Source organism: Platalea leucorodia (assembly GCF_965183815.1).
Source record: "Platalea leucorodia genome assembly, chromosome: 22".
NCBI lineage: Eukaryota > Metazoa > Chordata > Aves > Pelecaniformes > Threskiornithidae > Platalea > Platalea leucorodia.
The window spans coordinates 3,969,403-3,997,104 of NC_138844.1; the positions used below are offsets into that span (position 1 = coordinate 3,969,403).

Consider the following 27,702-nt stretch of genomic DNA (forward strand, 5'->3'; position numbering starts at 1 on the left):
CAGAGTCACGTTGGCACGGGGCTGCCAGGGAGTTTAACCTGTTGGTGGGTGCGAGATGGGGACGGGCCCGAGGGGCTGGGCTGGGACCCGGGTACCCCCCGGCCCCGCAGGGCTGGGGCTGCACAAGGGCCCCGGGGGCAACGGCACCTCGTGCCTGGGGGGGAGAGGGAGAGCGGGGACCCCCCAGGGGAAGGGTTTGGGGTGCTGCAGCTCGGCAGAGAGGGGACAGAGGGGCACCGCTGGCTGCAGTGGCAGAGGGGACGGTGACACAGGAGCAGACGGGGCGAGGCAGGGACAGAACTGCCCTTTAATGCGGGTTTGGGAGCCGAGAGCGGCCGGCCTGCCTGGAGGAGTGGGGACAGGCGCCGAGGCCGTGTCCACCCAGGGCTCCCCAGGTCCCCCCAGCTCTCGGCTCCAGAACAGACAGACAGACAGACGGAGGAACAGGCGGGCACCGGTGCCATCGCCTGCTTGCTTGGCGCCCTCGCCGGGCCGGTTCAGCTCAGACTGTGCCAGCAGTAACCATCTCCCCAGCCCCAGGGCCGTTCCGCAGCCCCCCGAGGTCAGCAGCAGTCAGCTTGGGCCGGAGCGGAGAAGAAATCCTCAGGCAGCTCTCCCAGGAGCCCATCCAGGTCATCTGCACGGGCACAGGGAGGATGAAACACGAGTTTTACATGCGTATAGAGGAGGAATCGACTCCACGTACTGGGACGCAGTGAGATGAGACCCCCCCTTGGCATCACAGGTGAGGGGAGACACTGCCCAGCCCCAGGACCCATTTTCCACAGGACATCAAGCTTTTCCTCCCCACCCAGCGTGGGTCCAACTCACCCATGTCGCAGCCGTCACCTCCCAACGGCTCTTCTTGCCCAGGCCCCGGGCTCTGGGGGTGCAGGGAGAAGCCCCCGGGAGACTGCTCTGTGCCGTCGCTGCCCGTCCTCCACCGTCCCCCGTCCCCAGGGGCAGGGACACCCCGGGGGGGCTGCGCAGGGTGGTCCTGGAGTAGCCCAGCCTGGGCAGGGACCTGCAAAACCCAGCAGAGATGAATCGTTGGGGGCCCACAGGAGGATTGATCTGTCCCTCCCAAGCTTCCCTCTTCCTCCCCAGTTGCTCTCGAGGGTCCACGTGGTCCAGACCCCCTGGTAACGCCCTCAGGGGGTCCCAGCACCCCTGTGCCTCCAGGGCCAGCAGCACCATGCCCTCCCTCACCTCCCACTGTGCTGGCAACGGCTGCGAGAAGCTGCCCTCAGGCTCCGGCGGGTAGATCTTGAGCAGGTTGTTGGGGGTGACGTTGAGGTAGTGGTTGCGGTGGGACGGGGAGAAGACGCTGACCTGTGAGGACAGAGCGGTGGGTTGGAGCCAGAGCTCCAGCTTGTGATGGCACCACCGGCCACAGCGCAGGGAGGAGCTGGCAGAGCCCCTTCTCCCATTCCCATGGGATCTGAGCCCCGCAGCTGGGCACGGTGACCATGGATTAGCAGCACCTATGGCAGAAACGGCCCCAAATGCGTTGCTGCTACCGGAGATCTGCCTCCGCGTCTCCTACCTGCTTCAGGAGCAGCACCGAGCCGGGCCTGAGCTCGCTCTGTCTCTCTTCCAGCAGCAGGCGATGTACCGTGCCCTGCATCTCTCCTGCGGACGAGGAGGGGACCCGTTAGCCATGGGGAGTGATGGCCGGGAGCCCCAGCCCAACCCAGGCACGAGCATGGCCGCGCTCACCAGTCGGGTCCCTGAACACAGCACCAGCATCCACGTTGGTCCTGGTCAGGGTCTTGATCATCACCGCCATGCTGGGGACCTTGTTCTTCGGGAGCTGCTTCAGGGCTGCCTGCATACGCAGACCCTCGTCACACCGATGTCCCCGAGGGCAGCCCCGCAAGGCCACGGCAAGTCTGCAGGCAGCCCAGACCAGCCCCCTCCCCACATTGATGCCCAGCCCTGGAAACAGCTCCAAGGGGCAAAGGGAGAGCCAGGAAGCTGAGTCCCCCGGGCCAGTGCCCTCCCCCGGGGCTCCCCTCACCTTCCGCAGCACCATGACCACGCTGTAGGTCCTGAGGAAGCAGCCGGGGTCCCTCTCGTCCAGCCCGAGCTCTGTCTTCATGGTGAGCCAGGGGCCCTTCCCAAAATCCTCTTCTGTGGGTGGAGAGGAGCTGGGCAGTCCCTGGAGTCACAGGACAAGCACGGTCACCACCCCGGCGCAGAGCCAGCGTGTCTCGTGGCCCCAAGGGAAGCCCCAGGGACTCCCTCCCCTTCCAGCATCACCCTCTGAAAGCCACGGCCTCGGGGACTGCCCGCAGCAGCGCTGCCGGGATTCACATCCAGCTCCGCACCGGAGCGGGGGGTTACCTCCGTCCGCGGCTTCGCCACAGCCCCGTGAGCCGGAGTCTGGGGAGCAGAAACCAGGATCTCCTCCAAGAGCTTCCCAGCGTGCTTACAGGATAGAGAGAGAGAGACGTCACAGGGCACCCAGGGGAGGCTCCGAGGCTGCCCTGGGGTTTTCCATCCCATCCATCCCATCCCATCCCATCCCCTGCACCCACCTGCTGGGGCAGGATCCCAGCGGGCCCCGGGAACCGGCGAGTCTTCCTCTGCGGTGGGAGATGGGGTGCAGCCCCGGGTGCTTTGCTGGCCGCTGTCACCAGCTGCACGAGGTGGTTGGTGACCACCGGTGTCTGCAGGCTGCCCGGGGCCGGCCTGAGCGGCTGCCTTGGCGGGGGCTCCACACAGCTCATCAAGGCCGGCGGGCTGGCAGGGGGCAGCCGGGACGGGGGGCAGCTCTGCTGGGGAGCCTGCGCCGGGGGGGGCCGGGGCACCCGCAGCCCCACGGAGGAGCTGCTCGCTCCCGGCTGGCACGGGGATGCTTGGAAAGGCCTCGGAGCCGGGCCCCGGGGAGCAGGGATGGAGCCCCAGGAGGGCTTTCCCAGAGGGGTGGGGGGCCCGGGGGGGCAGGCACCGGCTGCGCTGGGCCGCAGCACCAGCTTGGGAGTGGGAGCTGCCTGTGGGGCGGGCAGGGGGTCCTGGGGCTGGTCCAGGGAGACCAGCTCCTCTCCCACCCGCAGCTTCTTGGGGGCCACCCATTCCTGGGGGCTCTCCTGCCCCATGTGTATCCGTGGGGGCTTCTCCCACCGGCCTGGGGGCGGCCGGGCAGCACCAGCCCCCGCCGGCAGCTCGGGGCCCTCCAGCTCCATGCAGGCGGCCAGGAAGAGGTCGTTGTCCAGCTCATCCTGGGGGGCCGCTGCCCCGGCCGGGGGCTGCTCCCCCTGCCCAGCGAGGGGCCGCAGGCCGGGGACTTTCCCGGGGCGGTGGCCGAGCTGGGGTCCCAGCGGGCGGAGGGGCTGCAGGCCGGGGGCTGGGGCCGGCACGCTGGGAGGGAGCGGGCCACCGGCGGGTGACAAAGGTCCGGGGACCACAAACTGGTTCTCTGCGTCCTCCACGGCGGAGAGGAAATCCTGCGGGAGGAGAGGCAGCGGTCAGGCAGCGGTCAGGCAGCGTCCCCCCCCCGAGCCACCCGTGGGGCGGCCAGGCCAGCGCAGGCCCCGGGGCTGGGCCCGTCCCTCACCTCGTCCGCCAGGTCCCCGTCGGCCCCGAACAGCTTCTGGAGGCGGCAGGCCTGAGGGAGGGGGGCAAAGCCGGGGGGAGCGGTCATGGAGACCCCCAGGGGCCGGGGGGGCTCCCCGATCCCTCCCCTCCGGGGGGAGACACCCCGCTGCCCCACGGCCGGGCCCGGCCCGGAGCAGACCCCGAGGGCCCCACGGTGGAGGCCGCAAACCCCTCCCCACCGCCCCGGGCCCGCCCCACGGGGACCCCGAACCTCCTCAAGGGGATCCCCAAGGACCCGCCTCGCCCCCCCAGGCCGGGCCGTCGCCATCGCCATCGCCATCCACCCCGGTCCCGGTCCCGGTCCCGGTCCCGTTACCATGGCAGCGGCGCGGCGCGGCCCAGGCCCCGGAGGCGGAAGTGGCGGGGCCGGGACGCGAACCCGCGGCCCCGCGGAGGGCGGGGAACGGCCCCTTTAAGGGCCGCGCGCCGCCTGTCGGCGGGCAGGAACGCGGCCGCGCCTCTTAAAGGGGAGGTGGCAGCGCACACTCCCCCCCCCCCCCCCGCCGTCCGTCCGTCCGTCCGTCCGTCCGTCCCTCCCCAGCCCCGTGGGTCGCTGCCGCCCCGGCTGGGCCCCGCCGCTCCCCGCGGCGCCGGCGGTGACTCACGGCGGCCCCGGCCCGGCGTGATTCATCCCCGCACGGCCCCGCGTGGGCCGCACACGCGCCCCCCCCCGGCCCTCACACACGCGTGTGCAATTGCACGAGCAGGTGCTGGCAGCCGGTGGGGCCTGCAGATGCGCGGGGGGGGGTGTCTTGCACACGCGTGTGTGCACGTGTGCAAGGGCACGCCAGCCCCTCGTGCATGCCCGTGCTGCCCGCCAGCCGCCTGCGTGCTCACACGCGTGTGCAACTGCCCACCGGCCTGCTGCACGCGCTCGCGCACAGACGTGCGGCTGCGCGCGGGCCCGTTGCACGTGCATGCATGTGCGTGTGCAGCTGCACGCAGGCCGCTGTGCACAGGGCACACGTGTGTCATTGCACACCCACTTCTCATCGATGCACGTGCACGCGTGCGATTCCCTGCCAGCCTCTTGCACGCGCACGGTCACACACGTGTATTTGCATACTCACACGTGAGAGCAATTGCACACCAGGCTCTTGTGCACGCACACACGTGTGCGCAGCTGCACGCCCCCCCGCCGCACACACACGTGTGCTATTGCACACTTGGCTGTCACATACATGTGTGCCATTGCACGCCTACCCACGGCACGCCCATGCTCACGCACATGTGACATCACACGCGTGCCGTCGCACACCATCCCATGGTGCACACTCACGCTGGTGCTATTGCACGCCAGCCCATGGTTCAGCTACATGCTCACACGCGTGTGATTGTTAGCACATGGTGCACACTCGCATGCATCCACGCGCGTGTCATTGCACGCCAGCCCACAGTGCACACGCTCTTACACAGCTCGTTGCACAGTAGCACGTGGTGCACGCTCACACACGTGCTACTGCACACCAGCCCATGGTGTGCACACGCGTGCATTCACGCAGGTGTGCCACTGCACACTAGCTCATGGTGCACACTCACACTCACGTGTGCTATTGCACACCAGCCTGTCACACACTGACACACGGGCCGTTGCACTAGGTCATGGCGCGCACTCGTGCACGCTCACGTGTGTCCCATTGCACACGAGCACACAGTGCACACTCACGCACTCACACGTGTCCCATTGCACACAAGTACGTGGCGCATGCTCATGCACATTCACACACATCCTATTGCACACGAGCATGCAGTGCGCGCTCACGCACATCCCATTGCACACTAGCACACAGTGCACACTCACGTGTGTCCCATTGTACACGAGCACGTGGTGCACGCTCACGCACTCACACGTGTCCCATTGCACACAAGCACGCGGTGCACGCTCACACACATCCCATTGCACACTAGCACGCAGCGCACACTCACGTGTGTCCCATTGCACACGAGCACGCGGTGCACACTCACACACATCCCATTGCACACTAGCACGCAGCGCACACTCACGTGTGTCCCATTGCACACGAGCACGCGGTGCACACTCACACACATCCCATTGCACACTAGCACGCAGCGCACACTCACGTGTGTCCCATTGCACACGAGCACGTGGTGCACGCTCACATGCTCACACGTGTCCCATTGCACACGAGCACGTGGTGCACGCTCACGCACTCACACATGTCCCATTGCACAGAAGCACGCGGCGCACACTCACGTGTGTCCCACTGCACATGAGCACGTGGTGCACGCTCACACGTGTCCCATTGCACACGAGCACGTGGTGCACGCTCACACGCTCACACGTGTCCCATTGCACACGAGCACGTGGTGCACGCTCATGCACATTCACACACATCCCATTGCACACGAGCACGCAGCGCACGCTCACGCACACCCACACGTGTCCCACTGCACACGAGCACGCGGTGCGCGCTCACGCGTGTCCCATTGCACACGAGCACGCTCACGCACTCACACGCCGGTGCCGTTGCACACCCCCCCGGCCCCTTTAAGGCTCCCCCCCCCTCCCCGCCGCGCCCCGCCCCCGGGGGGGGCGAGGCTATTTTTAGCGCAGGGTTCCGTCACGTGACGGCGAGTGACGTCACCGAATGTTGTTGTCGGGGCGGGCGGGGCCCCGCTGCAAAGATGGAGGGGCGGCGGGGCGCGCGCGGGGCGGCGCGGCCGGGCACCGCGCAGGTACCGGGGGGGCCGTGCAATGCGGGGGGGGGCCGCTGCAGGGCGGAGGGGGCCGTGCAATGCGGGGGGGGGCTTGGGGAGTGGGGGGGGGGGCGGGAAATGGCGGGGGGCAGCGAACGATGCGGGGGGGGGGGCATGCAATAGGGAGGGGGTCGGTGCAACGTGGGGGGGGTGCCGTGCACCGCGGGGGGGCTGCAGGGCGGGGGGGAGCCGTGCAGCGGGGCTTGCGCCATGCAATGCTGGGGGGGGGGTTGCAATGCTGGGGGGGGGTGCAATGCTGGGGGGGTGCAGTGCAGGGGGGGGTTGCAATGCGGGGGGGCCCCGTGCAATGGGGTTTGCGCCGTGCAGAGCGGGGGGGGGGGGGGCCCGTGCGCCAGCGCGGCGGCGGCTCCGCAGCGCGGGCCGTTTGCAGCGGGGGGGGGGGCCGTTGCATCGCGCGGGGTCGGGGCTGCCGGTAGCGCCCCCCCCCCCCCCCCCCGCCGCCCTTCGTGGGGTCCGTCACGCCGGGGGGGAGCCGAGCGTGGCCCCCACGCGTGGCCCCTCCCGGCCCCCATCTCGGGGCGATGCCTCGGGGGGGCTGCAGCAGCCGCGGGGGGGTGGGGGGCGCCGGGCCGGTCCCGAGTGTGGGTGTCCCCCCCCCGTGGGGCTGGGACCCACCCCGCTGCAGGGGGGGCCCACCCGTGTCCCTGTGGGGTGGCACCGCGGGGGGGGCCCAGGGGCTGCGCTTGTGCCCCCCCGTTTTCCTGCAGAGCCTTGTGTAACGCTGCCCCCCCCCCCCGGGTCCCCTCGGCCCCCCCGGGACCCCTCTGTGGGTGCCCCACGGAGCCCCGGGTCCCCCCTGTCCCCGGGAGCGGGGCCGCATCCTGCCACCGCCAGCGGATGCTGAGGGCCGGGGGGGGCACAGTGCTGGATCCGGCCCTGAGCAGATGCTCAGGGAATTTGGGGGGGACACGCACCCCCCCCCCCCCCGCGGTGCTGGATGCGGCCCGTGGCTCTGCCCTCGGGTGGGTGCTCGGGGGACCCCACGGTGCTGGGTCCGGCCCTCAGCTCCGTGATGTGCTCAGCTCCGAGCAGCCAGGGCCCCCCCAGTTTGGTGCTGGGCGGGGGGGGTTCTCGGGGTGGGGGGGGGGGGGGTACTGGTCAGAGTGGGGGCCAGGGGTGCTGACGAGGGCGCTTGGTCCCGCAGGGCTCCCGGGCGGCGCGGGCACAGCCCCAGCGCCCCGGCCGGCGCTGACGGCCTCTCCGGACAGCCGCCTCTCCGCCTCCCCCCGGCACCGCCGGCACCCGCCGCCCGCCATGGACCCCCAGAGCGACGCAGGTGAGACCCGGGGACGGCGGCGTGGCGGGGGGCTGCGCCCAGCCGGGCACCCTGCCCTGCGCCGGGCGTCGTCCCTGTGCCCCCTGCGCGGGGGTCGGGTCCCCACCGTGGCCGCGGAGCCCCCTCGCCTCGGCCCGGCACCCATCGGGTGTCGGGGGGGGGGGCCGGGGACCAGCGACGTGCCACCGCGGCGCCTGACCCGGCGCGGCACATCAACACCGCGCGCCCGCCGCCGCTGCACGGCTCATTAGCACCCGCGTGGGTGTCACCGTGCGAGACGGGCGCGTGCGGAGCGGCGGCGGGCGCAGCGCCGGGGCTGTGCCAAGCCGCCCTCTTCCCCGGTTATCCCCGACTCCCGGCATCCGCCCGCCACGGGGGGAAACTGAGGCAGGGGGTCAGATCGCCGCCGTGGCGCGGGTCACGCGCCGCGGTCGCTTCGGCTCTTTACGGGTGAAATCCGGCAGCACCGCTCGGCGATGGGTCCCTGCGGTGGACCCTGACGTGCCAGGACGTGGGGTCCCCTCGGTGACATCCCGTGGCCCACGGGGACGGCCCGGGTGACCGCGGGCCGCCGCGAGGGCCGTGCCCGCGCTATATCGGCTGCCGCTGGCTCCTCGTCGGAGCCGCCCTGTAATTAGCCCGCTGGGAATTCCAGCGACATCTGGACGCGCGCGTGGCCCCCGTCGCTCGGCCGGGGACGAGCGGCTCCGCCGACCCCTGCGGCCGCCTGCAGCCTGCGGGGCTCTCGGGAGGGGAAACTGAGGCACGGGGTGGTGGCAGAGCCCCCCCATCCCACTCGATGGAGCTGGGGACTCGCCGTCGGTTCGGGACAGGGGATGTGCGTCCCCTCTGTCCCCAGACCCCGCTCGGGCACCGCTCGCCCCCGGTGCTGCCGGTGCCCGTTAGCTGCCCGCCGGTATTTTTGGAGCGGGCAGAGGGCTGGAGCGCTGCCCGGCCGTGCCTGGCACGGGGCTGGCACGCGGCGCAGTGGCACGGGGACACGGCCCCGGCCGCCTCTGCCCAGCCTCGCGGCGCTTTCCTCGGCGTCCGCCCCGGCCGCGGCTCCGGATCCGGCTGGGGCTGAGCCTGGGGGGCGTCAGGAACCCCTCGGGAGATGCTTTCATGCGGCGAAGCCCTTCAGCTGCTGCGATGAGTTGGGCAGGTCTCAGCCAGGCGTCCCCGGGGCTGTGCCCATCACAGGGATGTGGCAGAGGGCACCCCTGAACCTGGGGGGGTCCCCAATTACCCTTTGGGTGCTCAGCGTCCCCCAGGGCTCTCTGCTTGCACCCCTTTCCCATGCTCACCCCAAAGCTGGGCTGCATTTTGCGGGGGGGGGGGGTCCTGCAGGAGCTGAGCACCCCCCGGCATCGCATGGGTGGTGCTGCCATCCCCGGGGGTGCCTGGGGGTCCCCACTTTCCCCCCCCATCCCCCTGAGGGCCCCCCCCCCCCATCCCACAGATGTGCCACCACCTCTGGATAGGGCTGCCCGTGCCAGGCCCCCTCCCTGCCCTGCCAAGGGGCTGCCTGCAGCCTGCCTGCACCGGGGTGCCGGCCGGTGCGTGCCGGGGGGTGTCCGGCAGCCGGGAGGGCTCGTTCCCGTGGCCTCCTGCCCGCTGGCGGCACCAGAAATAGCTGGGCTGACGTCAAGCCCCAAAGCACCCCGGGGGGGCGGGGGGCAGCCCATAAATATCCCGGCTATTAAAAGTCTCGGCTTGGGATTAACGCGCTGGTAAATAAACGTGGCTGGTGCCGGCGGGGGGGGTTACGCGCGGCCGGAGGGGCGGCAGCGGGGCGCGGGGGGGGGTCCCCATCCCCGGGATGGGGGGGTGTCACCGCCGCAGCCCATCGTCACCCCCGGGCCCAGCCCCGCTGAGCCGCTTTGGGTCACTGATCCGGCAGAAAATGTGCTGGGTCGGCATCTGCGCCCCCCGCGTCGACGTGGGGACCCCCATCCCCCTGGGGGGGACACGGGGGGGGGGGGGGGGCACTTGCCTTCGCTTTCCTGGAGCGGGGGCTAATCCCCCTCTGCGTAACCGGGATTTTATTCCCGGCAGCGCTGATGTGGATTAACGTCCCCGGCAATTAGGGGCTCGGAGGGGGGGGTGGCGGGCTGGGGGTGCCCTGGGGGGGGGGTCATGGTGATCCCGGCCCCACTGTGCGCCCCCCACGTCCCCCCATGCAGGGGCAGCCGCTCTCCCCCGGTCCCCAGGGCAGTTTGGGGTGCAGCTGGGTGGCCCCGGAGGGGGCTGTGTCATGGGGGGGGGGGGGGGACACACACACGGCGCACCCCGTCCCGCGGGAGCCGTCGTGGCTCCCCCCGGCACGCCGCCCTATTTATAGCCAGCTCCTCCCGTGCGCCGGCTATTTCCAGGCGCCGGCGAGAAGAGCCCAGCCGGGGCGGGGGGGGACGACCGCGGGGCGGCGGCGGGCGAGGGGGGGCCCACCCAGCCCCACCCTGCCCGGGACGGGGGGCCGGAGCCGCTCCCCTCGCCCCTACCTCCGGGGATGCTCGGTGGCCGACGGCTCCCCCGTGCCGAGGGGGGGCTGGGTTTGGGGGGCTGAGGCTGGGGGGGGACACACGTGTGCCCCAGGCCCCCCCCCCCGATGCCGCAGCCCGTTTACAAGGGGGACGGGTGTTTCTCTGCAGAGGGGGGGTCCGGCTGCGAGCCCTCGCTGGAGCTCCTGTCCCGCGCCCAGCTCCACGCCGCCCTCCCCGCCCCAGGTGAGTGCTGGGGGGGTCCCGTCCCCCCCGTCCCCCTTGTCACCCTCCCAAACCCGGTGGCATCCCGCCTGGAACCGGTCCTGTCCCCCCGTGTCCCCGAGGGTTGGGACGTTTCGGCTGCATGTCCCCACCCAAGGGTCTCCCTTCTCGTGGGGCTGGGGGGGGGCACCCGGGATGGGCCCCCCACCATCGTTCCCGTGCCGGTGATGACCGCGGTGCTCTGGGCCGGATCCTGCCCCGGGGGCCTGGCACCCACAGGCAGGGCTTTCCCTCTCCCCAAAAAAGTTTTGGGGTGTCCCGTCCATGGGGGAGGAGATCGGCCGTCCCCACGCCGGGGGGGGTGATGACACCCACCGGTGATTTTTAGCGCCGGGACCCTGAGCCGCTCGGCTCTGCCCGGCCAGATCTGCGCCCGCCGTGGTCCTGGCTGTGCCGGGGGGTCGCGGCGTCTCCCCACCGGGATGTGGGTTCCCCGGCTGCTCCGCGCCGGCTCAGGGGGCGGATTTGGGTGCTGGGTGCTGCCGTGGTGGCACGTGGGGTCGCAGGTGGGTGCGGAGAGGTGGCCGTGGTCTGGCACGGGGGGGGGGTTTAAGCACGGTGTGGTGGCGTGGGGGTGCGCGTGTCCTCACGTGGGTGTGCAAGGGGGAGTGCTGTTCTTGCACGGGTGTGCAAGGGGGAGTGCTGTTCTCCTTGCACGGGTGCACAAGGGGGAGAGTTGCTCTCTGTGCATGGGTGTGCAAGGGGGGAGCTGCTCTCTTTGTACAGGTGTGCAAAGGGGAGAGCTGCTCTCTTTGCATGCGTGTGTGTGGGTGTGCAAGGGAGGGTGCTGCTCTCTTTGCATGCGTGTGCAAGGGGGGAGCTGCTCTCTTTGTACAGGTGTGCAGAGGGGAGAGCTGCTCTCTTTGCATGCGTGTGTGTGGGTGTGCAAGGGAGGGTGCTGCTCTTTTTGCATGGGTGTGCACGGGGGAGAGTTGCTCTCTTTGTACGGATGTGCAAGGGGGAGAGCTGCTCTCCTTGCACGGGTGCGCACCGGTGCACAAGGGCGCACAAGGGCGAGAGTTGCTCTCTTTGCATGGGTGTGTGCGGGTGTGCAAGGGAGGGAGCTGCTCTCTTTGCACGGGTGTGCAAGGGGGGGAGCTGCTCTCCTTGCACGGATACGTGCGAAGGGACCAGCCCTCCTTCCACGGGTGTGCACGGGGCTGGCTCTCCTTGCACGGGTGACGCTAGCGATGGCAGCGCTGCCCGTCCTGACCCACCCCATGGCAGGGACGGGTCGGGGGTCACTGGGAGGGTCCCAGCCCCCCCCCCCCGTGCCCCCATTACCCGCAGGACACCCCCGTTGCACCCCTTGGGGACGCCGCCAGCCCTCGCGGAGGGAGCTGGTGCGCTGGCCCGGGGGCCCTTTGGCCTGGGGGGGCCGTGGGCACTGAGGGGTTAAGCAGCCCCCGTCCATCCCGGGGAAGGGACTGGGGCGGGGGGGGGGGGGGGGGGGGGGCTGGCTTGGGGCCGCAGGGTGGTGGCCCAGGGTGGTGGCCCCCCCGGCAGGGTGGTGGCCCCGGCCCCTTGCCAGCCCAAAGCCACTTCTGAGCCCCTAAGTGCAGGTTTGGCCATGGCTGGGCCAGCTCCTGCCCTGGCCCCGGCCCCTCCCGGGGCTATTTTTAGCCCCCCCCCGGGGGCCACCCCCCCAAACGCCGGTGCTGGGTGCTGCGCCCCCCCCCATTGCACCCACCAGAGGTGGCTTTGTGTGTGTGTCCCCAAAGTGGGGGGCTGTCAGGTCTGGGGGGCTGCAGGGGCACCCCCATGCAACCCCCCCCAAGTCTGTGCCATGGGTGTGGGGCAGCCCCAGGGTGAATTGGGGGGGGGCTGGGTGTTCCCCGGCCCCATGGCCCCTCTTGCGTGTTGGGGGGCGGGGGGCTGGCACTGACTGTGGGGCTGCTTGGCACTGGGGGCACTGGTACATACTGGGGAGGCTGATTGGGATATGGGGGGGCTGGTAAGCTTGGAGGTGCTGCCTGGTGGGGGGGGCCTGGTTCAAACGGGGGGGCTGACTGGTACTGGCGGAGGGGGCTGGCACTGGGGGGGCTGGTTGGTACTGGGGAGTGCAGTGTGGTACTGGGCAAGGGGGACTGGCCGGTTTTTGGGGGGCTGGCTGCCCCCGGGGGGGCTGGCGGAGCGGGGGGGTTGGTGCCCGAGCTCGGTGACACGGCGATGGTGACGTCCGCGGGTCCGTCCCGGGCACACGTCAGTGCCCGACGTGCAGCCGCGCGCGCCGCGGGGGGCCAGGGCGCATTAGCATGCAGCGCGCGCCCCCCGCCCCCGCCTTCCTGTTTGCGTGGGGATGGGGTCCCGTCCGTCCGTCCGTCCCCCCCCCACCGTACCCCTCTGTCTGGGGGGGGGGGCAGGGGCCCGGGTGCCTGGGTCCCCTCCCCGTGTCCTTGGCTGATAGCGGGGGGAGCTCGGTGGCTGCTGGGGGGTTTATGCCCATGGGGGGGGATGTGTTGGGGGGGGGACGGGACTCGATCCTCCCCCCCCCCGGCCGCCCTCTGCGCCGGTTGTTGCATGGTGCAGATGGGGGGGCTCGGCTCGCGGTGCCCCCCCTGTTTTTTTGAGTGGGGGAGGGAAGCTGAGGCACGGGGGCTGATCCAGGGCCCTTGGAGCTGGTGGGGGACCCCCGGGGCCCTGATCCCTGACCCCCCCCACCCCCCGCAGCCCCCCGGCTGCCCCCCATTGCAGGGAATGCCCAGCCTGCTCCCTAAGCATGCCCCAGCTGCCCCCGTCTCTGGGACACCCCCAGACTGCCCCTAGGTGTGCCCCAGCTGCCCCCCATCCCTGCGACACCCCCAGACTGCCCCTAGGTGTGCCCCAGCTGCCCCCCATCCCTGCGACACCCCCAGACTGCCCCTAGGTGTGCCCCAGCTGCCCCCCATCCCTGCGACACCCCCAGACAGCCCCCTGAGCCTGCCCAGCTGTTCCCCATCCCTGGGACCCCCCCAAACCACCCCTAGCTGCCTCCCATTGCTGGGACCCCCCCCCCGCAACTGCCCCCTGACTGCCCCCCATCCCTGGGACACCCCAAACTGCCCCCTAAACGTGTCCCAGCTCCCCCCTGTCCCAGGGACACCCCAAACTGCTCCCAGCCCCCCCCCATCCCTGGGACACCCCCAGATATCCCCCTAAGCCTGCTGTGCTGCCCCCATCCCTGGGACACCCCCAAACTACCCCCTAAACAAGTCCCAGCACCCCCCCATCCCTGGGACACCCCCAGACTGCTCCCAGCACCCCCCCATCCCTGGGATACCCCCAGACTGCTCCCAGCACCCCCCCCCATCCCTGGGACACCCCCAGACTGCTCCCAGCACCCCCCCATCCCTGGGACACCCCCAGAGCACCCCCTAAGCCTGGCCGGTGCCCGCAGGGGCGGAGGGGCCGGCGGAGGCGCGTGGGGCGCCCGAGGCGTGCGGGGAGCGCCGGGGGCCGGGGCTGGACGCGGCGGCGCGGGAGCGGCAGCTGCAGCGGGAGCTGCTGGCCCTCAAGCAGCAGCAGCAGCTCCAGAAGCAGCTGCTCTTCGCCGAGTTCCAGAAGCAGCACGAGCACCTCACCCGCCAGCACGAGGTCCAGCTCCAGAAGCACCTCAAGGTGGGCTGGGGGCGATGGAGCCGTCGGGGGGCATCGCCTGTCTGGGGTGATGGAGCTGTTGGGTAGAGATTGGGGGTGATGGAGCCATGGGACATCCCATGTCCAGGGTGATGGAGCTATTGGGGGTGCTGGAGATGTGGGGCATTGCTTGTCTTGGCATGATGGAGCTGTGGGGAGGGATTGGGGGTGATGGAGCCATGGGACATCCCATGTCCAGGGTGACGGAGCTATTGGGGGTGCTGGAGATGTGGGGCATTGCTTGTCTTGGCATGATGGAGCTGTGGGGAGGGATTGGGGGTGATGGAGCCATGGGGCATCCCATGTCCAGGGTGACGGAGCTATTGGGGGTGCTGGAGATGTGGGGCATTGCTTGTCTTGGCATGATGGAGCTGTGGGGAGGGATTGGGGGTGATGGAGCCATGGGGCATCCCATGTCCAGGGTGACGGAGCTATTGAGGGTGCTGGAGCTGTGGGGCATCGCCTGTCTGGGATGATGGAGCCATTGGGAGGGGTACTGGGGGTGATGGAGCTGTGGGACTTCCCATATCCAGGGTGAGGGGGCTGTTGAGGGGAGATTGGGCGTGATGGAGCTGTGGGGCATTGCTTGTTTTGGGGTGATGGAGCCATTGGGCAGAGATTGGGGGTGATGGAGCCATGGGACATCCCATGTCCAGGGTGACGGAGCTATTGAGGGTGCTGGAGCTGTGGGGCATCGCCTGTCTGGGGTGATGGAGCCCTTGGGAGGGGTACTGGGGCTGATGGAGCTGTGGGGCAGAGATTGGCGGTGATAGAGCTGTAGGGCATTGCTTGTCTTGGCATGGTGGAGCTGTGGGGAGGGATTGGGGGTGATGGAGCCATGGGACATCCCATGTCCAGGGTGACGGAGCTATTGGGGGGAGATTGGGGGTGATGGAGCCATGGGATATCACCTATCTAGGGTGATGGAGCCCTTGGGAGGGGTACTGGGGGTGATGGAGCTGTGGGACTTCCCATGTCCAGGGTGAGGGGGCTGTTGAGGGGAGATTGGGCGTGATGGAGCTGTGGGGCATTGCTTGTTTTGGGGTGATGGAGCCATTGGGCAGAGATTGGGGGTGATGGAGCCATGAGGTATCACCTGTCTGGGGTGATGGAGCTGTTGGGCAAAGACTGGGGGTGATGGAGCCATGGGACATCCCATGTCCAGGGTGCTGGAGCTATTGAGGGTGCTGGAGATGTGGGGCATTGCTTGTCTTGGGGTGATGGAGCTGTGGGGTGGGATTGGGGGTGATGGAGCCATTGGGAGGAGATTGGGGGTGATGGAGCTATCGGGGACATATTGGGGATGATGGAGCCGGGGGAGCATCACCTGTCTGGGGTGATGAAGCTTTTTGGGGGAGATTGGGGGTGACGGAGCCATGGGGTATCACCTGTCCAGGGTGATGGAGCTGGAGGGCATCACTTACCCACAGTGATGGAGCTGTTGGGGAGGGATTGGGGTTGATGGAGCCATGGGGCATCCCACGTCCAGGGTGATGGAGATACTGGGGGGAGATTGGGGTGATGGAGCCATGGGGCATCCCGTGTCCAGGGTGATGGAGATACTGGGGGGAGATTGGGGGTGATGGAGCCACTGGGGGGGTGTCCTACGGGGTGTCGTACCCCGGGGTGATGCAGCCACGTGGCGGGGATCAGGGCAGGGCGACGCGTACCCCCCAGGGCCTGATCCACGGAGGGGGTGGGAGATGGGGGGTGTCCGTCCCCGAGCCCGCCCGTGCGGTCCCGCAGCAGCAGCAGGAAGCGCTGGCCGCCCGCCGGCAGCAGGAGCTGGAGCAGCAGCGGCAGCGGGAGCGGCAGGAGGCCCTGGAGCAGCAGCAGCGCCTGGAGCAGCTCCATGCCCTGCGCACCAAGGACAAGAGCCGCGAGAGTGAGCAAGGGGGGGCTGGATGGGACCCGGAGCGGAGGCGGGGGCCGGGGTGGTACTGGGGGCTGGGGGTGGGCTCGGGGGGGTGCAGTGGGGCTGGGGGGGGTACGTGCTGTCCCCCCCATCCCAGCTGCGTCCCCCCCAGGCGCCATCGCCAGCACGGAGGTGAAGCTGAAGCTGCAGGAGTTCTTGCTCAGCAAGACGAAGGAGCCGGGCACCGGCCCCCCCAACCATTCCCTTCCCCAGCACCCCAAATGTTGGTAGGTCAGCCCCGAACCCGGATAACCCCCCCCAAACCAGGGCGGGGGGGGACCCAGGCGTCCTAGCGGGGTCTCTGCCGCCTTCGCCCCCCCCACCAGGGCTCACCACACCTCGTTGGACCAGAGTTCCCCCCCCCAGACCGGCAGCCCGGGGACACCCCCATCCTACAAACTCCCCCTCCTCGGCACCTACGACGGCCGGGATGATTTCCCGCTCCGCAAAACCGGTGGGTGCCAGACCGCCGGCGGCGGGGGGGATGCCGGGAACCGTACCGGGGCTAACTCCGCTTCCCGGGTGCCCCCCCGCAGCCTCCGAACCCAACCTGAAAGTGCGCTCGCGGTTAAAACAGAAGGTAGCGGAGAGGAGGAGCAGTCCCCTGCTGCGGAGGAAGGACGGCACCGTCATCAGCACCTTCAAGAAGCGAGCCATCGAGATCACGGGTGAGCCGGGGCCGCGCGGGCTGGGCCACGCCGCTTGCCTCAGTTTCCCCGAGTCGCTGGGTGTTGCCCGTGCGGCGATGGGGGCCTCCAGCCGGGACCCCGCGTCCTCTCCCCGCCTACCAGGGCGTGCGCGTGCTTGTGCGACGCCTGTGCGTACACGTGCTTGTGTAATACGCGTGCACACGGGTGCTTTTGCAACCTGTGCGCACGTGTGTGCTTGTGCGCACACGTGCTTGTGCAACGGGTGCACGTGTGCGCTTGTGTATTTGCACACCTTTGCGTGTGCACGCGTGCCTGGGTGCAGGCTACCCCGTCCCTCCCACGGCCGTGCGCCCTGGCGGGGGAAACTGAGGCAGGGATGGGGGCGGCGGCGGCTCCCCGTGACGCCCGCCGGCCCCGCAGTGTCCTCGGTGTGCAGCAGCGCCCCGGGCTCCGGGCCCAGCTCCCCCAACAGCTCCCACAGCGCCATCGCCGAGAACGGCTTCACCGGCTCCGTCCCCAACATCCACGCCGAGGTAGGAGCTGCCGCGGGGTGGCACACGCGTGTCCGGGGCGTGTGCTGTGACGTGCTCAGGGCGCACGCGTGTGTTCAGGTGCACGCTGTGAGCATGTTCATGGGGCACACGTGTGTTCAGCTGTGTGCTGGGAGCGTGTTTGGGGGCACACGTGTGTTCAGCTGTGTGCTGGGAGCGTGTTTGGGGGCACACGTGTGTTCGGATGTGTGCTGGGAGCGTGTTTGGGGGCACACGTGTGTTCGGATGTGTGCTGGAGCGTGTTTGGGGGCACACGTGTGTTCGGATGTGTGCTGGGAGCGTGTTTGGGGGCACACGTGTGTTCGGATGTGTGCTGGGAGCGTGTTTGGGGGCACACGTGTGTTCGGATGTGTGCTGGGAGCGTGTTTGGGGGCACACGTGTGTTCGGATGTGTGCTGGGAGCGTGTTTGGGGGCACACGTGTGTTCGGATGTGTGCTGGGAGCGTGTTTGGGGGCACATGTGTGTTCGGATGTGTGCTGGGAGCGTGTTTGGGGGCACACGTGTGTTCGGATGTGTGCTGTGAGTGTGTTTGGGGGCACATGTGTGTTCGGATGTGTGCTGGGAGCGTGTTTGGGGGCACACGTGTTCGGATGTGTGCTGGGAGCGTGTTCACGGGGCACGTGTGTTCAGATGCGTGCTGGGAGCATGTTTGGGGCCACACGTGTGTTCAGATGCGTGCCGTGAGCGTGTTTGGGGCCACACGTGTGTTCAGATGTGTGCCATGAGCGTGTTCGGGGGCACACATGTGTTCAGATGTCTGCTGTGAGCGTGTTCAAGCTGCGCATGTGTGCTCAGGTGTGTGCAGCCAGGGTACTCAGGGTGCACACGTGTGCTCAGGTGTGTGCTGTGAGCGTGTTTGGGGGGCACGCGTGTGTTCAGATGCGTGCTGCGAGCGTGCTCAGGGTACGCGTGTTCGGGTGTGTGCAGCCAGGGCGCGCGCTCAGTGTCTGCGCACGCGTGCAGGTGTGTGATGCGAGCGTGCTCAGGGCACGCATGCGTGTTCAGATGCGTGCAGCCAGCACATTCAGCGAACACACGTGTGCAGCCAACGCGCATGCGTTTGGGGTGCACACGTGTGCTCAAGTGCATGAAGCCAGCGTGTGCGTGTCCAGATGCATGCGTGTGCTCAGGTGCACGCAGCCAGCGTGTGCTCCCAGAACCGCCGATCGTGCACATCCGTGGCGTGTCTTCGCGCGTGCACGTGCGTGCTCGTGACGTGTCAGTGCCGTGTCCCCTCTCCCCGCAGCAGCTCCTGCCCCAGCACCGAGCCCTCACCCTGGACGGCGCCAGCCAGCTCAGCCTCTACACGTCCCCGTCCCTGCCCAACATCTCCCTGGGGCTGCAGGCCACCGTCACCGTCACCAACTCCCACCTCAACGTGAGTGGGGCCGGCGTGGGGGCTGGGCGCGGGGACCCTGCGCCCCGTGGGGTGGCACGGGAACCTGCAACCCCATAGGGGCGATGTGGGGACCCCACGGGGGATGGCACGAGGACCTGATGTCCCACAGGGGTGGCCTGGGGACGCAGGCTTGGCGTGGGGACCCGGTGCCCCGCAGGGGACCCTGTGGCCTTGGGTGATGGTTGGGTGGGAGGGGGGGTCCGAGCCAGGAGCCCCAGTGTCCGGCCCGCCCCGTATCCCCCAGGGCTGGGTTTGTGCCTCAGTTTCCCCGCAGGAGAGAAGCTGAGGCTCGTGGGGGGAGGACTGGCAGCGCCCCAGTGTCCCCAGTTTGGGGTGCTCCCAGGCTGGGGCGTTCAGGGTTGGCGTAGGGGTGTCACCCAGCACCTCAAGGGGTGACAACGGGTGGGAGCATCCCTCTGCCCCCACGCGTGGCTGCCGAGGGCCGGGGGGGCCATGGTGCCGTCCTCCGTCCCCGCAGGCGTCCCCCAAGCTGTCGCCGCAGGCGGAGGCCGAGCGCCCGGCGGTGGGGGCCCTGCGCCCCGGGGCCGCCCTCACCGGCAAGTTCCTGAGCACCTCCTCCATCCCGGGCTGCCTGCTGGGGGTGGCCCTGGAGGGGGACCCCCCCGCCGGCCCCGCGTCCCTGCTGCAGCACGTCCTGCTGCTGGAGCAAGCACGCCAGCAGAGCACCCTCATCGCCGGTGAGTCCCCTGCTCTGCCTCAGTTTCCCCTGCTTGCAAACCCCCTCCCCAGATGGTTTTTGAGGGAGTTTTGGGGTGCCCTGCTGACGGCGGCCGCCTCCCGCAGTGCCGCTGCACGGGCAGTCGCCACTGGTGACGGGGGAGCGCGCGGGGAGCGTGCGGACGGTGAGCAAGCTGCCGCGGCACCGGCCCCTGAGCCGCACGCAGTCGTCCCCGCTGCCCCAGAGCCCCCAGGCCGTGCCCCACGGCGCCCTGCCCCACGGCGCTCTGCCCCACGGCGCCCTCCAGCACCACTTCCTCGACAAGCAGCAGGTCCAGCTGGGCAAGGTGGGGCAGGGGCTGCCGTGGGGCTGGGAGAGGGGCTGGTGTGGGGCGTGGGGTGCATATGGGGGGGGCACAGGGCATAGGGTGGCCGTGGGGTGGATATTGAGGAGCTGTGGGGCATGGTGTGGGCATGGGGTGTATATGGGGTGGGCATGGGGCATAGGGTGGCTGTGGGGTGGATGTTGAGGAGGTGTGGGGCGTGGGGTGCATATGGGGTGGGCGTGGGGCGTGGGGTGGCTGTGGGGTGGATGTTGAGGAGCTGTGGGGTGGGCGTGGGGCGTGGGGTGGATACAGGGTGGGGATGGAGTACGGGATGGATGTGGGGCGGCTATGGGGTGGCTACAGGGCACAGGACGGGCACGGGGTGGACATGGGATGGGTAGGGGTGCATATAGGGTGGCGTGGGGCGTAGGGTGGCCGTGGGGTGGATGTTGGGTAGCGGGGGGGTAGGAGGTGGATGTGGGGCGTCTGTAGGGCTGTGGGGCGGGCATGGCATGGGTGTCGGGGGGGTCAGTTTGGCCCCCCGCACCCACCGCCCACCCCCCAGCTGCTCCCCAAGCCGGGGGAGCTGGCGCGGCAGCCCCCCACCCACCCCGAGGAGACGGAGGAGGAGCTGACGGAGCAGCAGTCGCCCCCCCCGGGTGATGGGGTCCCCCCGGGCGCCCCCCTCGCCCTCGCCACCCCGGACACCGCGGACCCCCCGGAGCGGCTGCAGGACCCCGAGGGCTGCGGGGTGCCCCACGAGGAGCCAGGTGACAGCGGGGACGAGGCCGAGGCCCCCGGGGTCCCCGACGTCACCGAGCTGGGGGTCACGTACAAGCAGGTGAGACCTCGGGGGGGCCCCAGATATCGCCGGCTCCCCAAACCCTTGCGCGGGTATCCCGTGCACGAGCGTCCCCTTTGCACGCGTGTCCTGCGCCCCAGCATCCCTCGCACGAGCACCCTTTGCACGCGCGCCTCTCTTGCCCGAGCGTCCCTCGCCGAGCGCCCGGTCCCCGGCTGGCCGGCCAGCCGTGCCCCCCCCCCCCCCCGGTACCTGGGGGCCCGGCCCCCCCGCACGCTGCCGCAGCGATGACTCGGAGGGGCCGGTGACTCATCCCCCCGCTCCGGCCTCCCAGCTCCGCCACCCCCGCGCCGCAGCCCCCCCCGGCCCCCGCCGTGACTCATCCCCCCGCCTCGGACGTGGCCGCCCCCTCCCCGGCTGGGATGGGGACACCGGGCGATGGCCGTGGGGGGCCGGGGCTGATGGGGGGACCGGGGCCCCCCCAGGTGTTCCCCGAGGCGCCGCTGCAGCTGTACCCCGCTCCCGCCCTGGGCATCCTGGCGCTGCCCCACCCGGCCCTCGCCCGCACCCAGTCGTCCCCTGCCAGCGCCGGCGTCAAGCCCCCCGCGCCCGACGGGCCCCCCAAGCACCTCTTCACCACAGGTACGGGGGGGGTGTCCCAGGGGCGGGGGGCTGCTGTCCTGTGGGTGCCCCATCCCTTGGTGGGGCCAGGGGTGCCCCTGTCCCGTGGGGTGCCCCTATTCCCGGGGTGCCTTGTCCCTCAGCGTGCCCAGGGGTGCCCCTGCTCCCCGGGATGCCCTGTCCCTTCGTGGGACCATGGGTGCCCCTGTCCTGTGGGGTGCCCCATCCCTCGGTGTGCCCAGGGGTGCCCCTGCTCCCCAGGATGCCCTGTCCCTTGGTGGGACCATGGGTGCCCCTATCCCCGGGGAGCCCCTGTCCCGTGGGGTGCCCCTATCCCTGGGGTGCCCCATCCCTCGGCGTGCCCAGGGGTGCCCCTGCTCCCCAGGATGCCCTGTCCCTTGGTGGGACCATGGGTGCCCCTATCCCTGGGGTGCCCCTGTCCCATGGGGTGCCCCTATCCCTGGGGTGCCCCATCCCTCGGCGTGCCCAGGGGTGCCCCTGCTCCCTAGGATGCCCTGTCCCTTGGTAGGGCCAGGGGTGCCCTTGTCCCATGGGGTGCCCCATCCCTTAGGGTGCTCCTGTCCCGTGGGAACCCCCTATCCCCCAGGGTCCCCTGTCCCTCAGGGTGCCTGGGGGGTCCCCCTGTCCCCGGGGGCGTGGGGGTCCCGGTCCCAGGCGTGCCGCTGTGGCTGCCCGGCGCAGGCGTGGTGTACGACACGTTCATGCTGAAGCACCAGTGCACCTGCGGGAACACCAACATCCACCCCGAGCACGCCGGCCGCATCCAGAGCATCTGGTCCCGTCTGCAGGAGACCGGCCTCCTCGGCAAGTGCGAGGTGAGGCCCCCCCGCCGCCCGGGGGTCCCCTCCTCGCCTTGGGGGGGGCTCACCCCTGTGTCCCCCCTCCCCAGCGCATCCGGGGCAGGAAGGCGACGCTGGAGGAGATCCAGACGGTGCACTCGGAGCACCACACGCTGCTCTACGGCACCAGCCCCCTCAACCGCCAGAAGCTCGACAGCAAGAAGCTGCTGGGTAGGTGCCAGCTGGGGGTGGGGGGACACCCGGACGCCTGGGTCCCCTTCTGGAGTTGGGGGGACGCTGTCCCTGCCAGCTCCCCCCCATCACGGCACTCTCTGCCCCGCCAGGTCCCATCAGCCAGAAGATGTACGCGGTGCTGCCGTGCGGGGGCATCGGGGTGAGTACGTGGTGGTGGGGGGGGGTCCCCGGGCTGGCCTGGCCCCGCTGACGTGTCCCCGTGTCCCCCCCGCCGCAGGTGGACAGTGACACGGTGTGGAACGAGATGCACTCGTCCAGCGCCGTGCGCATGGCGGTGGGCTGCCTGGTGGAGCTCGCCTTCAAGGTGGCCGCCGGGGAGATCAAGGTGAGCGGGGCGGGCTGGCGCGCCGGCGGGCATCCTCGCACGCGGCCCCCGGGCCACCTGCACGCTCGGGGGGTGCGTGCTTGGTGTGTGCACGCTTACCTGGGGAGCAGCCCTTGGGCGGGCTTGCATGCATGTGCACCACCCGTGTGCGTGCTCACCTGGGGGTGCAGTGGCCCTTGTGCAAGCTCACGTGCACGCCTGCTGCTTTCTTGCACACTTGCCTGGGTGTGCGATGACCCTCATGCGTGCTTGCACGTGCGTGCACTGTCCTCGTGCATGCTTACCTGGATGCGTGATGGCCCCTGTGCAAGCTTGCGCGTGTGTGCACCACTCTTGTGTACACTTACTTGCGTGCGTGATGGTGCTCAAGCACGCTTACGTGTGTACGTACTGACATCACCTACGCTTACCTGGGTGTGCGATGATCCCCATGCATGCTTGCATGTGTGTGCACTGTCCTTGTGCATGCTTACCTGGATGGGTGATGGCCCCTGTGCAAGCTTGCACGTGTGTGTGCGTGGCTCTTGCGCGCACTTACCTGGGGGTGTGATGATCCTTAAGCACGCTTGCATGTGTGCACTGATACCATGCACACTCCCCTGGGTGTGCACGGTGGCCCTTGTGCACGCTTGCATGTGTGCAGTGGCCTCGTGCATGCTTACCTGGGGGTGTGATGGCCTTTGTGCAAGCTTGCACGTGTGCGTGCACCGCTCTCATGCACGCTTACCTGCGTGCGTGTGATGGTCGTCAAGCAAACTTGCATGTGTGTGCTTGCATGCACGCTCACCTGGGTGTGCGTGACAGCCCGCATGCACGCTTGCGTGTGTGCCCTGTGCGTGAGCATGCTTGCATAGGTGTACGTGATGGCACGTGTGCACGCTTGCACGTGTGTGCACCGCGCTTGTGCATCCTTGCGTAGGTGTGCATGGCAGCCCTTGTGCACGCTCGTGCGTGTGCTGCTCCCCTGCACGCTCGCCCGGGTGTGCGCTGCTGCCCTCGTGCACGCGTGGGCACGCGCCACACGTGTCCCTCTGTCCCCGCAGAACGGCTTCGCCGTCATCCGCCCCCCAGGACACCACGCGGAGGAGTCCACGGCCATGTGAGCGTGGGGTCGTGCCGGCGGGACCCCCGCCGGGGGTGGGGGGACAGCGGTGACCTGGGGGTGCCCAGGGCCACCCCGGTGCTCACCCTGCCCCCTCGCCCCAGGGGCTTCTGCTTCTTCAACTCGGTGGCCATCTCGGCCAAACTGCTCCAGCAGAAGCTCAGCGTGGGCAGGATCCTCATCGTGGACTGGGTAAGGGCCCCCGGGGAGGGGGACGGGGACCCCCCCAGGTGTCGGGGACCCCGTGGCATGGGTGGGGGGGGTCCCTGACGCCGCTGGTGCCCCGGCAGGACATCCACCACGGGAACGGGACCCAGCAAGCCTTCTACAGCGACCCCGACGTCCTCTACATCTCCCTCCACCGCTACGACGATGGCAATTTCTTCCCTGGCAGCGGGGCGCCCGAGGAGGTATGGGGGGGCTGCGGTGGGGGGTCACCCCGTGTGTCCGTCCGTCCGTCCCCCCCGGCTGTGGCGTTGGGGGTCACCCATGGCTGTGCCCAGGTCGGCAGCGGGATGGGAGTGGGCTACAACATCAACATCGCCTGGACCGGCGGCGTCGACCCCCCCATCGGGGACGTGGAGTATCTCACCGCCTTCAGGTGGGGGTCCTGGGGGGGTCCCCGCACCCTCGGGGGGTCCCCGTGTCCTGGGAGTGGGTCCCTGTGCCCTTGGGGGGGTCCCCACGCCCGGCCCTGACCCTCTGCCCCCCAGGACCGTGGTGATGCCCATCGCCAACGAGTTCTCCCCGGACGTGGTGTTGGTCTCGGCCGGCTTCGACGCCGTCGAGGGTCACCTCTCCCCGCTCGGTGGCTACTCCGTCACCGCCAAATGTGAGTGAGGTCCAGGGGCGTCCCCAGGGTGGGGACCCTGGCCGAGCCGCTTGTCACCCCCCCCGCGGCGTTCCCCAGGTTTTGGCCACTTGACGAAGCAGCTGATGATGCTGGCGGGCGGCCGGGTGGTGCTGGCGCTGGAAGGGGGGCACGACCTGACGGCCATCTGCGACGCCTCGGAGGCCTGCGTCTCCGCTCTGCTCGGCCTGGAGGTACGGGGGTCACCCATGGGGACCCCCCAACCTGTGGGGACTCCCCTTACCACCCCCGAATCCCCCAGGGTGCGGGGTGTATCGGGGTGCACGCCCTGTGCCGTGTGCCTCAGTTTCCCCCGCGTTGATGAGCGGGGCCTCCGGTCCTGGCCCTCTTCTTGAGGGGGGGGTTTGGGGGTGCTGGTGGCAGGTTTGGGGGTCCTGATGGTTTCCCCACCCCAGCTGGAGCCCCTGGATCCGTCCCTCCTGCAGCAGAAGCCAAACGTGAACGCGGTGGCCACCCTGGAGAAGGTCATCGAGATCCAGAGTGAGACCCTGCGGCCGGGGGGGACGCGGACCCTGCCGGGGTCCCCGGGGTGTCCCTGGGGCTGTCCCTGCCAACGGGGGCACGGGAGGGTCCCCGGGGCTGATTCTGTTGTGGGGGGGCACGGAGGGGTCCCCAGGGATGTCCTCACCATCGGGGGATCCCAGGGGGTCTGTCCCTGTCATGGGGGGCACTGGGGGCTGTGGTTGCCTTGGGGGGGGACCTGGAGGGGTCTCTGGAGATGTCCCTGTCCCTGGGATCTCGGGGGGGGGGGGTCCCTGGGACTGTCCCTGCCTTGGGGGGGGCCCAGAGGGGTCCCCAGGGCTCTTCCCTCCATGGGGGTCCCAGGGGTGGTCCCCAGAGCTGTCCCAGCCGTGGGTTACACAGGGGGATCCCTTGGACTGTCCCCACCATGGGGGTCCTGGGGGTCCCCTGGGTTGTCCCCACCATGGGGGTCCTGGGGGTCCCCTGGGTTGTCTCTGCCATGGGGGTCCCATGGGTCCCCCCCCAGGGCTGTCCCTGCCGTGGGGGTCCCCAGGGCTGTCCCCTCTGTGGGGGTCCCAGGGGTGGTCCCCAGAGCTGTCCCAGCTGTGGGTGACACAAGGGGGTCCCTTGGGTCCCCCCGGCTTGTCCCCGCCACGGCAGTCCCATGGGTGCCCCTGGGCTGTCCCCGCCATGGGGGTCCCGGGGGTTCCCTGGGCTGTCCCCGCCATGGGGGTCCCGGGGGTCCCCCCGGGGCTGCCCCTGCCCGGGGGCCGTGCCCAGCCCTGCCCGTGCCCGCAGGCAAGCACTGGGGCTCGGTGAAGCGCTTCGCGGCGGCCGTGGGCTGCTCCCTGCTGGAGGCGCAGAAGGGGGAGGTGGAGGAGGCCGAAACGGTGACAGCCATGGCCCTGCTCTCGGTGGGCGCCGAGCAGGGGGGCGCCGACCCCCAGCCCAGGTACGGCCCCCCGGGATGCCCCCGGCTCTGCGCTGAGCCACGCGTGTCCTCGGGGGGGTGCGTGTCCCCGGGGGGTGTGTGTGTGTGTCCCCGGGGGTGTGCATGGAGCCACGCGTGTCCCTGGGGGGTGTGTGTGTGTCCCCGGAGGTGTGCATGGAGCCACGCGTGTCCCTGGGGGTGTGCGCGTGTGTCCCCGGGGGTGTGCATGGAGCCACGCGTGTCCCCGGGGGGGTGCACGCGTGTCCCCGGAGGTGTGCATGGAGCCACGCGTGTCCCTGGGGGTGTGTGTGTGTCCCCGGGGGGGTGCGCGTGTGTCCCCGGGGGTGTGCATGGAGCCACGCGTGTCCCCGGGGGGTGTGTGTGTGTCCCCGGAGGTGTGCATGGAGCCACGCGTGTCCCCGGGGGGGTGCGCGTGTGTCCCCGGGGGTGTGCATGGAGCCACGCGTGTCCCCGGGGGGGTGCGCGTGTGTCCCCTTGGGTTGTGCATGGAGCCACGCGTGTCCTCGGGGGCACGTGTGTCCCTTGGGGCTCTGCTTGGAGCCATGCGTGTCCGTGGCGGGGGACACGTGTCCCTCAGGGCTGTGCATGGAGCTGCACGTGTTCTCGGGGGGACACGTGTCCCCCCACGTTGGCACGTCCAACCCATGGATGACGGGGAGCCGGGGGGTGACGGGGCTGTGGCGTGGGGGGGGGCTGGAGGCAGCCGTGCCCGGGGCCGAGCTCCCGGCATCGCTGCCTCAGTTTCCCCGGCCGGGGCTGGGCGCCGGGTGCCCGCCGCAGGATCGGGCCCCGCTCAGGCCCTGCTCTGCCCCTGGCCAGGCCGGCGGAGGAGCCGATGGAGGCCGAGCCCGTGCTGTGACGCGCCGTCCCCCCGGCCCCGCGCCGCAGATTTTTTCCGTTTCCGAAAAAGCAAGAAACACCGAGAAGAGAAGAAAAACACACACACAAAAAATCACATTTAAAAAAAAAAAAAACCACATAAAAAAAAAAAAGGACAAAAAAAAAAACCAAAATGGAAGAAACCAGGAGGAAAAACAGAAAAAAGAGGAAAATATTTTCTTTTTCTATTAAAAAGAGAAGAAAAACACAAAAAAATACCCCCCCCTCGTCCTGTTGGGCCCCAGCTCCACGCGGTGTTTGCGGTCGTGTCTCTTGTGAAGCATCGGTTCCACCAGCACCCCCGCTCCTCCCGCCCGCCCGCCGTCCGTCCGTCCGTCTGTCCCTTGGGTTCTCCCGTCGCTGCCCGGGTCCCCCCCGGTCCCCGCCGCGGCTCCTCTCTTTTTTTTTTTTTTTAGGGGGTTTTCCTTCTTTTCTCCCCCTTTTTTTTTTTTCCCACTTGTTCCCTCCCCGGCTCCGGTGTCCGTCCCCCCCCGGGGGGAGGCGATGGGAAATATTTGTGCCTTTAATTAACTTTATTTTTTTTTAATGCCTTAATTTCCCTGTGATTTTTTGGGTTTTCTTCTCCCCCCCCCCCTTCCTCCCCCCTTGGCCTCCCCGTTTCGGAGGGGGACACGAGACGCAGGGGACGAGCCCCGTCCCTTTGTCACCCTGGGTCGATGGGTGACGGATCCTGGCGCCTTCATTGGGATAAAACTTTGTCCGGTTCCTAAAAGAGAGGAGAAAAAAAGGAGAAAAAAAAAAGAAAAAGACCAAAAAAAAAAAAAAAAAAGAGGAAAAAACCACTTCACTTTTCCTGTTACTTCACCAGCCGGAGGGGACTCGGAGCGATTTTAGCTTTAAAAGAGAGAAAAACCAACCCCCCACAAAGCAAAGGTATATAATTTTATTACAGATGTATTATTTAATAGTATTTTTTTAATGGGTGGCACCGGCCGCGGTCCCGGGGCGGAGGGGGAGGACGGGGATGGCGCTTCGTGTTTTAAGTTATTCTGGGGGGATTTGGGGTGGCGCTGGGGGGGGGTCCCCAAATCCGGGTGGGGCTGAGGGGGTGTCCCCTGTCGCGACGGTGGGGAGGAGGAAGGGGGGTGTCGCCGAGTCCT

The 27,702-nt window shown here is 69.3% G+C and overlaps 2 protein-coding genes across 7 annotated transcripts; one reads left to right on the forward strand and one right to left on the reverse strand.

Moving 5' to 3' along the window:
• Positions 1-200: 200 nt before the first annotated feature.
• Positions 201-3,994, reverse strand: HROB (homologous recombination factor with OB-fold; the record flags this gene model as incomplete). Of its 3 annotated transcripts, none has more annotated exons than XM_082332016.1 (10): positions 201-637; positions 832-1,024; positions 1,210-1,332; positions 1,547-1,632; positions 1,720-1,828; positions 2,021-2,161; positions 2,347-2,430; positions 2,541-3,449; positions 3,560-3,610; positions 3,917-3,994. In XM_082332016.1, 10 exons carry the CDS (start codon positions 3,917-3,919, stop codon positions 564-566), a joined length of 1,773 nt encoding a protein of 590 aa, XP_082188142.1. In that variant the 3' UTR covers positions 201-563. The 3 variants fall into 3 exon arrangements, with proteins under 3 accessions (XP_082188142.1, XP_082188141.1, XP_082188140.1); XM_082332015.1 differs by lacking the exon at positions 3,917-3,994 and adding an exon at positions 3,812-3,874; XM_082332014.1 differs by lacking the exon at positions 3,917-3,994 and having other exon boundaries at positions 3,560-3,905.
• A 2,238-nt stretch (positions 3,995-6,232) lies between these two features.
• Positions 6,233-26,962, forward strand: HDAC5 (histone deacetylase 5). Of its 4 annotated transcripts, none has more exons than XM_082332020.1 (27): positions 6,233-6,297; positions 7,484-7,615; positions 10,264-10,338; positions 13,754-13,974; positions 15,742-15,877; positions 16,020-16,134; positions 16,234-16,361; positions 16,444-16,575; positions 16,978-17,090; positions 18,356-18,487; positions 18,987-19,206; positions 19,313-19,533; positions 20,078-20,353; positions 20,800-20,956; positions 21,638-21,771; positions 21,846-21,966; positions 22,080-22,129; positions 22,208-22,315; positions 23,359-23,414; positions 23,522-23,609; positions 23,708-23,827; positions 23,921-24,018; positions 24,131-24,249; positions 24,328-24,461; positions 24,684-24,768; positions 25,549-25,702; positions 26,522-26,962. In XM_082332020.1, the coding sequence occupies exons 2-27, from the start codon at positions 7,594-7,596 to the stop codon at positions 26,559-26,561; spliced, it is 3,255 nt and encodes a 1,084-aa protein (XP_082188146.1). In that variant the 5' UTR covers positions 6,233-6,297; positions 7,484-7,593; the 3' UTR covers positions 26,562-26,962. The 4 variants fall into 4 exon arrangements, with proteins under 4 accessions (XP_082188146.1, XP_082188144.1, XP_082188145.1 ...); XM_082332018.1 differs by having other exon boundaries at positions 15,739-15,877; positions 26,522-26,961; XM_082332019.1 differs by having other exon boundaries at positions 15,739-15,877; positions 18,359-18,487; positions 26,522-26,961.
• The last annotated feature ends 740 nt before the right edge of the window (positions 26,963-27,702 follow it).